The sequence below is a fragment of the Cutaneotrichosporon cavernicola genome (genome assembly GCF_030864355.1).
Source record: "Cutaneotrichosporon cavernicola HIS019 DNA, chromosome: 7a".
Taxonomy (NCBI): Eukaryota; Fungi; Basidiomycota; class Tremellomycetes; order Trichosporonales; family Trichosporonaceae; genus Cutaneotrichosporon; species Cutaneotrichosporon cavernicola.
Window position 1 is genome coordinate 1 of NC_083399.1, and position 13,094 is coordinate 13,094.

Below are 13,094 nucleotides of genomic sequence, written 5' to 3' on the forward strand. Positions count from 1 at the left end.
CCCTAACCCCTTAACCCCCTAACCCCTAACCCCCTACCTCCCCTAAACCCCTAACCCCCTAACCCCCTAACCCCCCTATCACCTAACCCCCTAACCCCTACCCCTACCCTAACCCCCTAACCCCCTAACCCACCCCCTAACCCCCTAAACCCCCATAACCCCCTAACCCCCTAACCCCCTAACCCCCTAACCCCCTAACCCCCCCTAACCCCCTAAACCCCCTAACCCCCTAACCCCCTAACCCCCTAACCCCCTAACCCCCTAACCCCCAAACCCCCTAACCCCCTAACCCCCTAACCCCCTAACCCCCTAACCCCCTAACCCCCTAACCCCCTAACCCCCTAACCCCCTAACCCCCTAAGCATCGTCTCCGAGGACCTGTCCTCCCTGCAACCCAATGTACACGGGGCACAGGTCCATCACGTCCTTGTTGGCTGCACAATGGCTTGGCGAGCTCGACCTTGCTGCTGTCCGGTTCGTCGTGGGTCCGGCGGAGAGGAGGGGCAGGTAGAACAGGCGGGAGACCGGGAGGGGGACCTAGCCGAGTATGGCGTCGATGCGGCTTTGTGGTGGTGGGACGGCCATGATGGTGGGTTGAGTGGCAAGGACTAAAGTCAGTCGCGACATCCCACCAGGGTGGTTTCACGTGGCGCGGTTTACAGTACCCTACCAAAAGTGTTCGGACGGTCCTGATTTTGGGTCCGTGCGCAACCTGCCATCTCATCTTCCGAGTACGATACCATACCACCCGAATGGCGATGCCTATGCACAATCTCAGCACAGAATCGGATTCTACACTGTTAATTACCCATATCCCCATGCCTGGCAAGCGATTCACAACTCCAGAGCACCAGCAAATTGGGGCTGATGCCCACATGATGTCTCCAGCCTCTGTCATGCGCACCCATGGTGTCTCAAGGTCACAGATGTACCAATTCAAGGCCCACTACCTCCTCTGCTCTCCCATGCATACCAAGTACCCCAAAGGTCGTCCTGAAGCCATTAAAGAAGCCGATCTCAAGCTACTTGGCTCAATTTCATGCCGAAACAAACGTGCCACTCTCCAGGAGGTGACAAACATTTTCTCAAGCTATACCAAGAGAGTTTCAAAGTCCACTGTTCACCGTAGACTGAACGAAATGGGCCGCTTGGCAGCTCTGGCGAAGCGCAAGCCGCTGCTCTTGCTCTCACACCTGCGAGCCCGCCACTGCTGGTTGAGGGAGACACGCCATCACGATTTTAGGACAGTCATCTTCACAGATGAGGCTCAATTGTGCTCTATGCCAAAGGGGCAGATCTGGGTCCACTGTCTTTGATCTGAGCACTACCAGAATGATGCCCTGGCCCCTCGCTTCGCCAAGGAACACTCCTTCCACGTTTGGGGTGCAATCTGGCATGGTGGGAGATCACCTCTCATCAAGTTAGACATGGCAAAATCAAAGAGCAAAAAGGGAGGATTCAACAGTGACCTTTACATCACCCAAATTCTTCACCCAGTCCTCAAACCATGCTATGATCATGTGCGCTGATGCTGGAGGGGGTATGGGCGTGACCCTGTGGTACTGGAAGACAACTCTAGGATCCATTTGGCTGAGAAATGTGAGGCAGAGTGGCTCCTACTTGGAATTCCAACCATTTTCCACCCTCCCAACTCTCCAGACCTCAATCCCATTGAGCATGTATGGGCAGAGCTCAAGAGGCGCATCCGTGGACTCGAAAGGCGCCCCCGCAATGAGGCTGAGCTCTGGGAAGCAGCTCAACAAGTGTGGGAACAGATTCCACAATCTTTTATCAACAAGCTGGTGGACTCAATGGTTTACAGGAGGCAGGCCCTTGCTAAGGTCCATGGTTACTCAACCCGCTGGTAACTAAGAGTCTATTCCTTAGAATATGTCACTGACTATGCGCAGAGCTTCATTTTAAGTCCTTCCATGCATCTCTATCCCTTGTAGTTCAAGCTGCGCGGTCTTTCAAAGATGAGTGTGGCACCTCAAAGTGGAGGCACGGACCCAAATTGTCCGAACACTTTTGGTAGGGTACTGTAACGAGCTGCGGCATCGAAATCAATCACGCACCCAGCGCTAGCTCCTTCTCACCAGTCCGCATAGACAACAGTCTTTACATACATGCCAACGACACAGCACAATAGCTATCACATGCCCCTCCGGCCTTTTACATCGACGACCTCACGGACAGGGGGGAGGATTGTCGGACGGCGGCGTTATCCAGCGCACAACGGGATGTTGCTTCTCCTCATCGTTGTTCTCGGAGGCAATGTGGACGTCTGCGTCGTCGAGATGCAGGTCCTTGGCTTTTCCGCTGGCTGATGACGAGGGGCTAGAACGGGCCGAGGCCGACTCGGACTTTGTGAGCTGTGGTGTCCAGTGCGTGTCGCTGGGGCCATTGCAAGCCCCCTCAGGCCCGGTTGCCGTGGAATCCCATATACCGTAATGACGCACCTGTCGGCCGTCGGCGTGCACGATAGTGGTGAATATGCGAGGCTTGTCCCCAAACGGATCCGCTACGAGGCCATACCAGGTGCTTGCCCTGTCGATGTCGTCGGGCGCACACCGCGCGCTGTCGTCAACGTACGGCGCGGCGTCTTTCCAGGGCCGGCGGTGGGCATGGTACTCGAACGAGTCGTTGATAGACCAGATCTGATCCATGCAGGTGACGATGACGGATGGCAGCGTCGGGGAGCGCGACCATTCGGAAACCTGGCTTTGGAATCGGGTGCCCGCGGTAGCATGTTGGGCCTGCGGCGTCAGTCCGAGCTACTGGCCATGCAAGCACCCACCACCTCAATGACATCCTCCGTGAGTTCCACGAGCCACTGGTGCCAGCCTTTGACTGTGGCATCGATCTGGGTGCCGGCATTGTAGCACTCGGCGCCCATCTGGTCGTTCCTAAAAGGGTTAGAGCTCTAGAGTCGAGTGTATCCCACTCACAGACCGAGCACAACATCCAGAACGCTCATATCAAAGTCGATCTGGTCGACCGCAGGCATTGAGCGGGTGTCCTCGCTGGAAGCATCAAGAGCCTTGGCCAGGCGCCGGCTGGCCTTTTGCGCCGCAAACCGCACCTGCCGTTCCGCGCTCGCACAATCCATCGGATGAGAGTAGTATGACCGCACCGGCCATTTGTTGCGGGGAAACGGAAGACGCTCCTCCTCTTGGTCCATAGCGCGACGGGCGATGTGCGCCGAGTGGAGAGAAATGGTGAACGGAGTTGCTTGCCGCGGCCGGTGAGGGGGGTGCAAGAAGAATGACTGATGGGTGGATGGGTGGATGGGAGGATGAAGGTGACGAGGTCGAGTGACTTGGGGTTGGGTTGCGTGGCCATGTGGTGGGTGGCAACATGTGTAGTGACGTAAACCCAGAAGCTGAATCAGAATTAGTAGCTGGGGTAGATGTACAACTGCAGTCATCTTGTTCGGGGTTGATTGAACACATACATTCGACAACACTTGTTCTCAAGACACCTTTACATCTCAGTCAACGAGGATGCCCTCACTGCTTCTCGAGCGTCCACTACTCGGACGACTTGCCTGCTCCACGCTTAGCGTCTAAGTCGAGCAAGACGGAGCACGCCACTCCCCAGCCAGGTGCGACAACCGCTCAAAGAGTGACGTGCACACTCGTCCGCCACATACACGCCATCCCGCATATCCTCGGATCACGTGACAGGCACACATTGTATCATTCCTCATTCCGTCCCGTCACTGGAATTTCGACTCCACCTCCATTCCTGTATTTAGGGCTCACATTCCGCATCATGAGATAACAACACTCGTCAACTACTCTCGTCAACGCATCCACCCGTCTTGTCGTCCTCTACGCACTCTTAGCGCCTGCATTGCACCCCTCCTCGTCGCTCAGCATGCCCCAGGCCCTCCCCGTCCCTCAGCCGGCACCTCCCACGCCCCAGGCGCTTGCCTCGCGCGCATCGTCGCCTGCTTCCCTCGCGCGCATCGTCGCCTGCTTCTGACAGCGGCAGCAGTTTCAGCGGCAGCAGCTACACCGGCAGCATCTACAGCGGATCAGAGTTCAACTACGAGCCCGATCTCACGCTCGCGCACCACTTTCCCCGCACAGAGTACCTGCGCCTCAACTATTACGCCTCGCCCGACGTGCGCTACAGTGCGCGCATGCTGTGGGCCGCGCGCGATGCGAGTACCGAATGGGCGCGCGCGGTTGCGGCCAAGGAATGGAGCGCGCTCGACGGGGACACGATCAATCTAGCCGTGTTTGACAAGGCGTACGAGTTGTGAGCCACTAACCCCTAAGCTCCCGCTGACCCCAGGAACCAAGCGCAGTGGCCGCGCCGCACCAACACCCGCCCAGCTGGCTGGCAGGTAGAGACGGACGGGTACGCGCTCGAGGCTTACAACGCCGCGGCCCGCCAGCTTCGCCCCCTGCGCGCCCGCATGCCGCCGAGCCGACCGATTCTCTTCTTTTGCCGTCTCGCCCTCGACCTCCGTGCGGTGCCGCTCGTCGACGCAGGGCCCTACAACCCGCGCCTGTCGTTACTCAAGTCTGACGACATTGGCATGCTCCTCGGCGTCTACGACCCCCTTGTGCGGCACAAGGCCGCGCTCGAGAGCGACCTCGCACAGGCCGTGTTGGTGTACGACGAGGACGACGGAACTGCAGACGACGAGGACGACGGAACTGCAGACGACGAGGACGCCGGTGTACCATAGCTCACCTCGGACAGCAGTGTCAGCAACGACACTCCGCTGCGGCCGTCGGCCCAGGGCCAGAGCGGATCCTCTGCCAGTGGCACTGGTGAGGACGACGGCCCTACACCTACCCGCACCGGAACGCCCTCGACGCAGCCTACCGATGCTGCCGTCACCGGCACCAGCGACCACCGGCCCAGCCGCTCGAGCATCGAGGACGTGTTTTACCACGCGCCGGTGCGCAAATGAGTATTGTATAGTGCATTGTATATGTAATCAGCTGTGTGCATTGTTTATGTAATCAACTGTGTTCCTCGCTTCTGCGTCTGCCGGAGCCGCTTGTGCTTGCGCGTGTGTGGAGCAGGGGTGTCCTGCCGATACCCGCGCGACGCCCCAAACATGACCGTCTTTTCAGCCTTGTTGATCAGGAGTGGGGTGTGCCGGCTCAGGCCCGACCACGCGCGTAGGCCGCCGTATCAGAGACGTTGACAGCGCCGACCAGCAGCGGCTTGCTGGGCCGGCTAGGCTTGAGGGGCCCTCCAGGTGGACCTTTGAGGCCATCCGGGTCGACGTGGCCGACGGCCTCCGCCGCTGCAAGCGGCGACCACAGACGGAAAGCCAGTGTGCCGGTGGGGGTCGCGTGAGGCGGTGGGCCGAGCTTCGCGGGGTTCGCGGGCTTCGTGGGGTTCGTGGGCTTCGTGGGCTTCGTGGGCTTTGGCGGTGGGGGGCGCTCGGTGGGACGGCCGGGCGTTGAGGGCGGCGAGGGCGCCTCGTACCAGAGAATCTCGAGCCTGTGAGCGCCGTCGAGCTCGTCGAGCGCGTCAAACGCCACGTCGGGCGCTGCGTCAAGCGACTTGAGCTCAATGACCGTGAGGCGGAAGCATTGCGCAGCGTGCGCAACCTCGGCGCGAAGACGGACGACAGTGAAGAGGTCAGGCCTCATGGCGGCCTGGGGACCGTCAGTAGTGCGGGGTTGGCTCCAGGGGTGACTCTAGGCGGATCATGGGCTCCGCTGCGGCTGCGGCTGCGGCTGTCACCGGGCCTGCCACCTCCAGCGCTCAATCAGGTGATCCAAGAGGTCTCGAAAGCGCGGAAGCAGCCCCTCTAGGAGGGCACGGTAGGTCTGGTTCAGTTGGATGATGGCCTGCGCGCTGTCGTTCTCCCGTACGAAACGACGGGCTGACCTCGCGCGCGACGGGAAGATTCAGTACCGAGCAAGCATGCGAGTTCTTTAGGTAGCGGTCAAGCCGGTCAATGAGCTCGCGCTCCATCTCGCTGTCCATTGGCTGGAGGACGCAGCCGTGTACGAGTGATGTGGTCCACGGCTTGTTCTGGGAGTCAGCAAAAGCAGCTGGACTCTTGCACCCACGTCAGACACATTGAGTACAGTGCCCGGGAGCCACGTTGCGCCTTTGGGTCGCGGTGCGCCTCGGCGACAACGCTCCAGTGGACAAACTTGTTGTGGCACTGGAACTCGCTGGCTTGCTTTACGGTTGTCGTGATAATGGGTTCGCCAACGTGCCTCGATGACTGCATGCTGAACAAGTGGCAAGTGAGATGGTTAGGGGGTTAGGGGGATGGATGGGGCGGTGATGAGGTGGGTAACAAGGACGGGTGAGGAAGGTTGAGAGAAAGAGTACGATGGGCGGTGGCCCAGTAGAGGCTGTACTGCGACTTGTCGGTAGGTCAGTAAAAGAGTGACTCCAAACCCCTACGGGGCCAGATGATCCCGCACTGTGGTTATTGTTGACGCTTGGTTACCAGCAGCCGTAAAGAAGACTGGGCCAGAAGCGGAAGAACGCCACGACACGGCGCACAATCGATGTGGCCATCGACTATGCCTTCATCCGCGTCGGTCTTCGAGAGAGTCAGAGGTGGTTAGCGATGTATGCAACCGCATTGCCCCGTCGTCCCCCAAGTCTCGCGCATCTACGCTCGGCAGCGCGCGTTCGAGTCACGTCGGAATGCAAACGAGACCAAATACATGCCATGCCTGCAGTCAGCACGACCAATCCCAAAACTCACAATCTATGTCCACACCCATCTCTCATGTCTATCCCATCTCTTCATCCCCTCAAAGGCTGCTATCCCAGCCGACCGAGCAACACCGAACCCCAAAGGGCAAGCGCCCCTACCCCGACCTTCCACCCTGCGCGTGTCGCGCCAGAGTCGAGTGCGTCGCATTCGGCCGCCCAACCCCAGTTGTTGCGACTGTCCGCGTCGTCCGCGAGTCGCATGCACGCATTCCACATCTCCCATTGCACGTCGGCCAAACACATGGGCCACCCGCAAACCTCGGTGACATTTCCGCCGAAGACTGCGCAGCAGCGCGTCGCGAAGCTTGGAGGAGCGGCGCTGCAGACCGTCATGTACGCCTCTGCAGCGTACGGCCAGATTGCGGGTGGGGCTCGAGTCCGCTCCGCCAATGGGGGATAGAGAGAACAGTTTGGTGGTGTCCCCGCATGGAGGGAGACTGGGAACATGAAATGGAGTAGTCGGCGGTGAGAAACAGAGATGAGGGTGAAGGCGTTTTGGCGCACGATCGCTGTGAACGCGAAGGGCGAAGAAGCAGGGGCCGAGTGCCGCGCCAACGTTGCAAGGTTCGTGGGAGTGTATGAGAAGCGAGGCGGAGACGAGCGCGAGCGCGAGCGCGAGCAGCCGAGTTGAGATGACGCGAGCGCGAGCAGCAGAGTTGAGATGACAGTGGAAACGATCGTGGTTGAGTGAGGCTCATGTTGCCCAAGGTGCCGACAACTGGCTCAGACAGACTTGACTTTGGGTCCAAGCGCAAGCCAAGAATTCTGCCCTCTCCAAAGTCATCCAGGGATCCAAGCTGCATCCCCAGGTGGGCCATGCATGTCGACGTCGCCGTGTCGAATGCTGAGCTGCATGACGATTGGGGTAGGACGATATTACTAAGAATGTGGAATGTGCGAATGCAAGAATGACAAAACGTCGAGTTGCGTCTTGAAACTGCCCACACTACAAATGCTCCGTCTTCGAGCACTTTCTCACCACCTCTCTTCTTCCCCTTCCTCCCTCTCTCCAACTCTTTCACGCACCATGTCGTGGCACGCCGCCTTCCCTCAGCCCAAGAGCACGCCTGCAGAGATCACTGCGCAGGATCTTGGAGCGCTCACCGGAACCCCAGGGGTCGACTACATCGTCATCGACGTGCGCCGCACGGACATTATCGGAGTGCGTCACGACTCTGCTCGGTCCTTGCATGACTGACCAACTGACTTCTGACTGTAGGATGCGGACGCGGCGCGTGCCATGATCCCCGGCGCGCTCAACCTGGCCGCGCAGACTCTGTACCCCACCCTCCCCACAGCCGGGCTCCTCCTTAAGAAGTATTCCCACTAAAAGAGCGCGCTGACTCCAGCATCCCTACCGTCGTCTTCCACTGCAACTCGTGTAAGGCGGGTGGCCGTGGGCAGCGCTCGGCCGCTTGGTACCAGGATTGGCTGGATGCGCATGGGATCACCTCGTCCAAGGCCCTCGTGCTGCAGGGTGGATGGAAGGCGTGGCTTGAGGCGTTCCCCGACAAGGTCATCAAGGTCTAATGCGAGTGAACGAGCGACAGGGCTGCCGGCGTGGCAGCCGTCGCGGGACGCGGGGTAGCGGCAAGACGAGGTCAACGTACGTGGAGCGGGGCGGAGCGGAGGAAGGCAGAGCGGCGACCGGCGACCGGCGACGTCACCGACAAATCAGACGTTGTAAAGGTGAAGCGCTCCACACCAGTACACTAGAAGACGCAAGTACAGCTAAACTATGCACCGTGTTAGCTAGCCTGACGGCTCTGGTGGCTTCGGCGTAGGTTGCGGCGCATGGGCATGCTTGGAAACTGATTAGGCTCGGTGACGGCATTGCGGTATAACAACGCACATGGGCAAGCCGACAAGCTCAGCATCGCTTGGCCCATCCCAACAAGCCCACCCATTCTCGCTCTCTCGCTCTCTCGTTCTCTCATCGGATTCCAAACCGCTGTCCATCAAGTACCGCTCGCTCCTCATCACTCGACTCGCATTCATCAAGCCGTATGTGATGAAACTTCTTGCGCTGTTCGCACTAGGGTCTCCCGTGGTCGGGCAGACTGTGACCTCGACTGCCCTGGCTACGCCTGTCTCCCCATCACCCTCATCCGCAGCGCTAGCGACCTCGTCGATATTGCTCAACGGCGACCAGGCCCCAGGAAGTGCTGACACGCCACCCGCAACCTCTGTCCCAGTCTCCGTCAACATTCAGCAAGACGGCAAGAACGTCACTATTACTGGGACGCAGGAGTTGGGACTCGACAAGTTCTTCGGCATACCGTATGCCAACCCACGTGAGTGCTCCTCCGTCCCACACCGCGCCCAGAGCTGAATGCAGCAACCGGGCAGTTTCGCTTCGCTCGTCCCCAGGCGAAACGGTACAACGGCAGTGTCCTGGCTCAGTCGCCAGGTCCGGCGTGCCTGCAGCCAGACGAGTTTGGGAGCGCGGGCTCCTATGGCCTGACAATGGACGAGGACTGCCTAAATCTCAACATCATTGCGCCTGCCGGTAACCGATCGTCTCTCCCGGTGATGGTCTGGATGTATGTGGCTCCCCGGAATGTACTGATTGACAGTCATGGTGGTGCGTTCTACCTCGGCACAGGCGCGGCCACTCTTTCCTCATCGTTTGTCGAATATGGAGCGCGCACCGCCCGTCCTTTTGTTTACGTTACAATCAACTACCGGCTGGGTGTGTTTGGGTTCGGGCACGGCAACGTGGGCTTGTGGGACCAGCGACTGGCGTTGGAGTGGATCAAGCGCCACATCAAGGCGTTTGGTGGAGATCTAAAGAAAGTCACAGCCTTTGGGCAGGGCGCGGGGGCAGCGTCGATCGGCTTCCACCTGCTCAACAAGAGTCAGGACCTGTTCCGCGGAGCAATCATGCAGTCCGGGGCGCCAGGAGTGGCAGCCGTGCGCCCACCTGACGTGATGGCCCGGACTGTGCAAACGCTAGCCAGTCTGGCAGGTTGCAACGGAACGGCCGGCGTTGGAGGAGCTGGTAACGCGTCGCTGGCCACACGATCGGGGGAAGCGAACCGGGAAGGCAAGACAACGCTCCAGTGCCTCCGCAACCTCTCTGCACAGGCTCTGCTTGAAGCCGCCGCGCGCCTGAAGAAACTCCCAGAGTATGCCAAGCAGGTCGAGTGGGCGCCGACGCGTGATGGTGAGCTCGTGCCTGCGTCGCCGTTGTCTCTTCTTCAAGATTGCAAGATGTCCAAGATCCCGTTCATCTGCGGAACGATGCGGGATGAGGGCACTTTTATGCTCGTCGACGCAATGAAGCAGGTGACCAGCGGTGATACTTGTGCGACCGGGAGTTGTCTCCCCAACTCGACAGGTTCGGGGTCTATGAACTCGACGAACCCGGCTCCTGACATCTCGCTCATGTCGGCATCCGACTACCTCGCCGCATCCTGGGCTCTGTCGTCCAACTCGCAGCAAAGGATCCTGCAGGCGTACCCGGACGACCAGGTGCTTGGCGCTCCCTTCGGCAGCGGGAATAAGACCTTTGGCCTCCCAACCCAGTACAAGCAAGTGGCAGCGATTCTCACGGACGGGCAGTGGACCAGCCGCAGCCGTGCAATGCTCAGCGCAAACCGAAAGGCATGGGGTTACGTGTTTGCGGCAGGGCCTCGTGAGAGTGCGATCCACCCCGCGTATCTGGGGTATACGCATGGGGACGACGTGGCGTACATCATGGGTGGGGTGACTACGACGACGCATGGGCCGGGGGATCTTGACTTGGCGCAGAAGGTGTTGAACTACTGGTGCGTCGGCTGGGGTGGGCGCCTGGGAGTGGGGTCTGGGAGTGGGCGCCTGGGAGTGGGCGCTGGGTTTGGAGAGATCGGGGTCAACAGCTGACGGCAGGATCAACTTTGCGTATTACCTGAACCCGAATGGCCAAGACAAGAAGGGCCAGGGCAACGCGGCGCTGTCGACGTTCTGGGAGGCGTATGGCAACGGCGACGGCGGTGGCGACGGCGATGGACGGATCATGAGGATGAGCGCGAACGGGACGTGGATGGTTTCGGACGACGCGCGGAAGAACCAGGTGCAAGTGTTCTTCTGCCCCAAGGTTGCGAGGGCGATGTACTGGTAGGAGGGAGTTGAGGACTGTACGACCTTGAATTATGTATGTCTATTCGTCAACACGTAAAGAAAATGCACGCGATCTTGAGCAAGACGCCCGACGGATCCACTGATTCCTTTGGAATGAGAAGTTGCACCGCTCGAAGGCATTTGTTTGCCGAAGGTTCTGACATTCTCATGCCCTTCCTCGCGAGTCGACCATCCGCAGCCATAAATACCCCACCCCAACCATCTCTACCCGCTATCCTCTCTCTCTCGCATCCCTCTCTCCATCAATCAAACCCAACATGCTCCTCTCCTTCTCCCTCGCTATCCTGGCTGTCCTTGGCGCTGCCGCTCCCGTCGAGCTGGACGCCCGCGCGTCCGCTCCCCCTTACCGCTACATCCACCCTGCCAACGCTCCCGACCAGTGCATCACTGCCGTTCCCGGTACCAAAGGCTACGAGGGCACGCAGCTGGTTGTGTGAGTATCGCCTCGTCTCATTTCGTCATTACACTCTTCCCCGGGGCTATGACGTCCTACCTTGGCTCCACGGTTCACTGATGGAAGCCGGCCATGCGTTGCCTCTGCCGACCAGCGGTTCCGCGTTAACTGGCCCACCACCACAGTCAAGTTCCTGGCCCATCCCGAGCTGTGCATCGACAGCAGTGGAAGTAAGTGCAACTGGGCGTAAGGATGCTGATGAAGCGCCCGGCAAGCCTGACAAGAAGCCCAAGCTCAAGGCCGGGCGCCCTGCCCTACTCCTCCCTTGCCCCGCGGGCCCCAACGTGGGCGAGAACATGACGACGCCGGTGAACGGTTACTGGGACCGTAGCGACTACACGCACCTCCGCCTTTGGGGAACGGATGTTTGCCTGGACGGCAGCGGTGGCGCCGTGCACCAGTCGCGCTGTGATGGCGGCGTCGGCCAGGAGTGGCTGTTTGACGTTGTTGGCGAGTAGTCTGAATGGTGACGTAGGACAATGAATGGACAATGCAATGTGTAGGCTGCATTCCTCTCGTATCCGTCGGATTACAGTAATTGACTTTGATGAATGAACGCCAAGAGATCCAACCGCGGCATGCAGTGCTTTTACGCTTCTACTTGCTTGAAAGTGGCCGTTCCACGACGCCGTCGGATCAACGAGTGCTTGGCACACGTTATGCTCGGTCCGTCACTCGGATGGTGGACATATACTGTAACCTAACACCCCCATAGTCTTCCCCCTCCCCCTCTCACTCTCAGCCATGCTCGCTATCATCTCTGCCCTTGTACTCTATCTCGCGGTCGCCCTCGCAGCCCCCGCCCCCACTCTGGAAGAACGCTCATCTCGTCCCATCCCAATGTACATTCATCCCCGGTCGGCACCCCACATGTGCCTCACGGCTTTCAGGCAGGGCCAAGGACAGTACCTAGGTGCACGCATGTACATGTGAGAACCAACCCTTCTCCACTGACACAAGCCACAACTGTACCGGAGCCGAGAACCAGCAGTTCAGAACTGCGTACGGTGACACCGTACTGGAATTCCGAGGCACGAGCGCACAAGGCAACAAGGAAAAGTATTGTGTTGTAACCGACGCCGGTGAGTGTGACCAGTAAAGAACTAACCCAAGTGCAACCGGACAATCCCACCGTGGACCGCACTAATGGCAAGCCGGCAATACTCTATCATTGCCCTCCGCATAAGGACGCCAAGCCCACCGGCGACACTTCTCGCCCAGTTAACGGCGTTTGGGTCCAGTACGACCACGGCACCATCAAGCTCAAGAGCACCAGTGAGTCTAACCCAAGCGAGGCTAACCCAGACGTGTGTCTTGACCTCAAGGACGGGAACACGGCCCAAGGCACCCCCGTCCAACAGTGGCAGTGCTACCGCGGTAAGCATGTGTGCGACCGTGCTAATGACAGGAAACCAAAACCAGCAGTGGCTTGTCAACAACAAAATCACAGCCTAGACTGCAAAGGTGGCAGGACACTGAATCATGAATAATGACGCGGACACTGAACAATAAACGAACAATGACGCGGACACTCGAGAATGCATGTTGTGGGGAATACAGTCCCGAAGCAGTTCCTGAGTCCCAGCAGCTCAGTTCCTAGTCCACGCATTTCAGTTCCTAGTCCAAGCAGCCAGTTCCTAGTCCAAGCAGCTCAGTTCGTTGAGGCCAGTTCCTTGAGGCCAGCTCAGTTCCGTGGCCAAAAGAGGAGCCGCCTGCTCCCAACACAGTGTCCATCGTGAGTTTCGAACTCACGGCCTTTCGCGTGTAAAGCGAACGCTCTCCCACTGAGCTAGACGGACGG

The 13,094-nt window shown here is 59.2% G+C and overlaps 7 protein-coding genes across 7 annotated transcripts; 5 read left to right on the top strand and 2 right to left on the bottom strand.

Moving 5' to 3' along the window:
* Positions 1-2,186: 2,186 nt before the first annotated feature.
* Positions 2,187-3,109, bottom strand: CcaverHIS019_0700010 (uncharacterized protein; the record flags this gene model as incomplete). The annotated part of the gene is made up of 3 exons (XM_060603396.1): positions 2,187-2,756; positions 2,798-2,906; positions 2,949-3,109. The coding sequence occupies 3 exons, from the start codon at positions 3,107-3,109 to the stop codon at positions 2,187-2,189; spliced, it is 840 nt and encodes a 279-aa protein (XP_060459694.1).
* A 770-nt stretch (positions 3,110-3,879) lies between these two features.
* CcaverHIS019_0700020 (uncharacterized protein) lies at positions 3,880-4,930 on the top strand (the record flags this gene model as incomplete). Its single annotated transcript, XM_060603397.1, has 4 exons — positions 3,880-3,947; positions 4,027-4,266; positions 4,303-4,626; positions 4,726-4,930. The coding sequence occupies 4 exons, from the start codon at positions 3,880-3,882 to the stop codon at positions 4,928-4,930; spliced, it is 837 nt and encodes a 278-aa protein (XP_060459695.1).
* A 196-nt stretch (positions 4,931-5,126) lies between these two features.
* On the bottom strand, positions 5,127-5,624 carry CcaverHIS019_0700030 (uncharacterized protein; the record flags this gene model as incomplete). The annotated part of the gene is made up of 1 exon (XM_060603398.1): positions 5,127-5,624. The coding sequence occupies one exon, from the start codon at positions 5,622-5,624 to the stop codon at positions 5,127-5,129; it is 498 nt and encodes a 165-aa protein (XP_060459696.1).
* Positions 5,625-7,744: 2,120 nt separating this feature from the next.
* CcaverHIS019_0700040 (uncharacterized protein) lies at positions 7,745-8,247 on the top strand (the record flags this gene model as incomplete). The annotated part of the gene is made up of 3 exons (XM_060603399.1): positions 7,745-7,879; positions 7,937-8,034; positions 8,067-8,247. The coding sequence occupies 3 exons, from the start codon at positions 7,745-7,747 to the stop codon at positions 8,245-8,247; spliced, it is 414 nt and encodes a 137-aa protein (XP_060459697.1).
* A 322-nt stretch (positions 8,248-8,569) lies between these two features.
* On the top strand, positions 8,570-10,819 carry CcaverHIS019_0700050 (uncharacterized protein; the record flags this gene model as incomplete). The annotated part of the gene is made up of 4 exons (XM_060603401.1): positions 8,570-9,011; positions 9,056-9,260; positions 9,294-10,487; positions 10,588-10,819. 4 exons carry the CDS (start codon positions 8,570-8,572, stop codon positions 10,817-10,819), a joined length of 2,073 nt encoding a protein of 690 aa, XP_060459698.1.
* A 277-nt stretch (positions 10,820-11,096) lies between these two features.
* Positions 11,097-11,751, top strand: CcaverHIS019_0700060 (uncharacterized protein; the record flags this gene model as incomplete). The annotated part of the gene is made up of 3 exons (XM_060603402.1): positions 11,097-11,272; positions 11,360-11,463; positions 11,498-11,751. The coding sequence occupies 3 exons, from the start codon at positions 11,097-11,099 to the stop codon at positions 11,749-11,751; spliced, it is 534 nt and encodes a 177-aa protein (XP_060459699.1).
* Positions 11,752-12,037: 286 nt separating this feature from the next.
* CcaverHIS019_0700070 (uncharacterized protein) lies at positions 12,038-12,748 on the top strand (the record flags this gene model as incomplete). Its single annotated transcript, XM_060603403.1, has 5 exons — positions 12,038-12,222; positions 12,254-12,375; positions 12,407-12,568; positions 12,599-12,670; positions 12,702-12,748. The coding sequence occupies 5 exons, from the start codon at positions 12,038-12,040 to the stop codon at positions 12,746-12,748; spliced, it is 588 nt and encodes a 195-aa protein (XP_060459700.1).
* Positions 12,749-13,094: the final 346 nt, after the last annotated feature.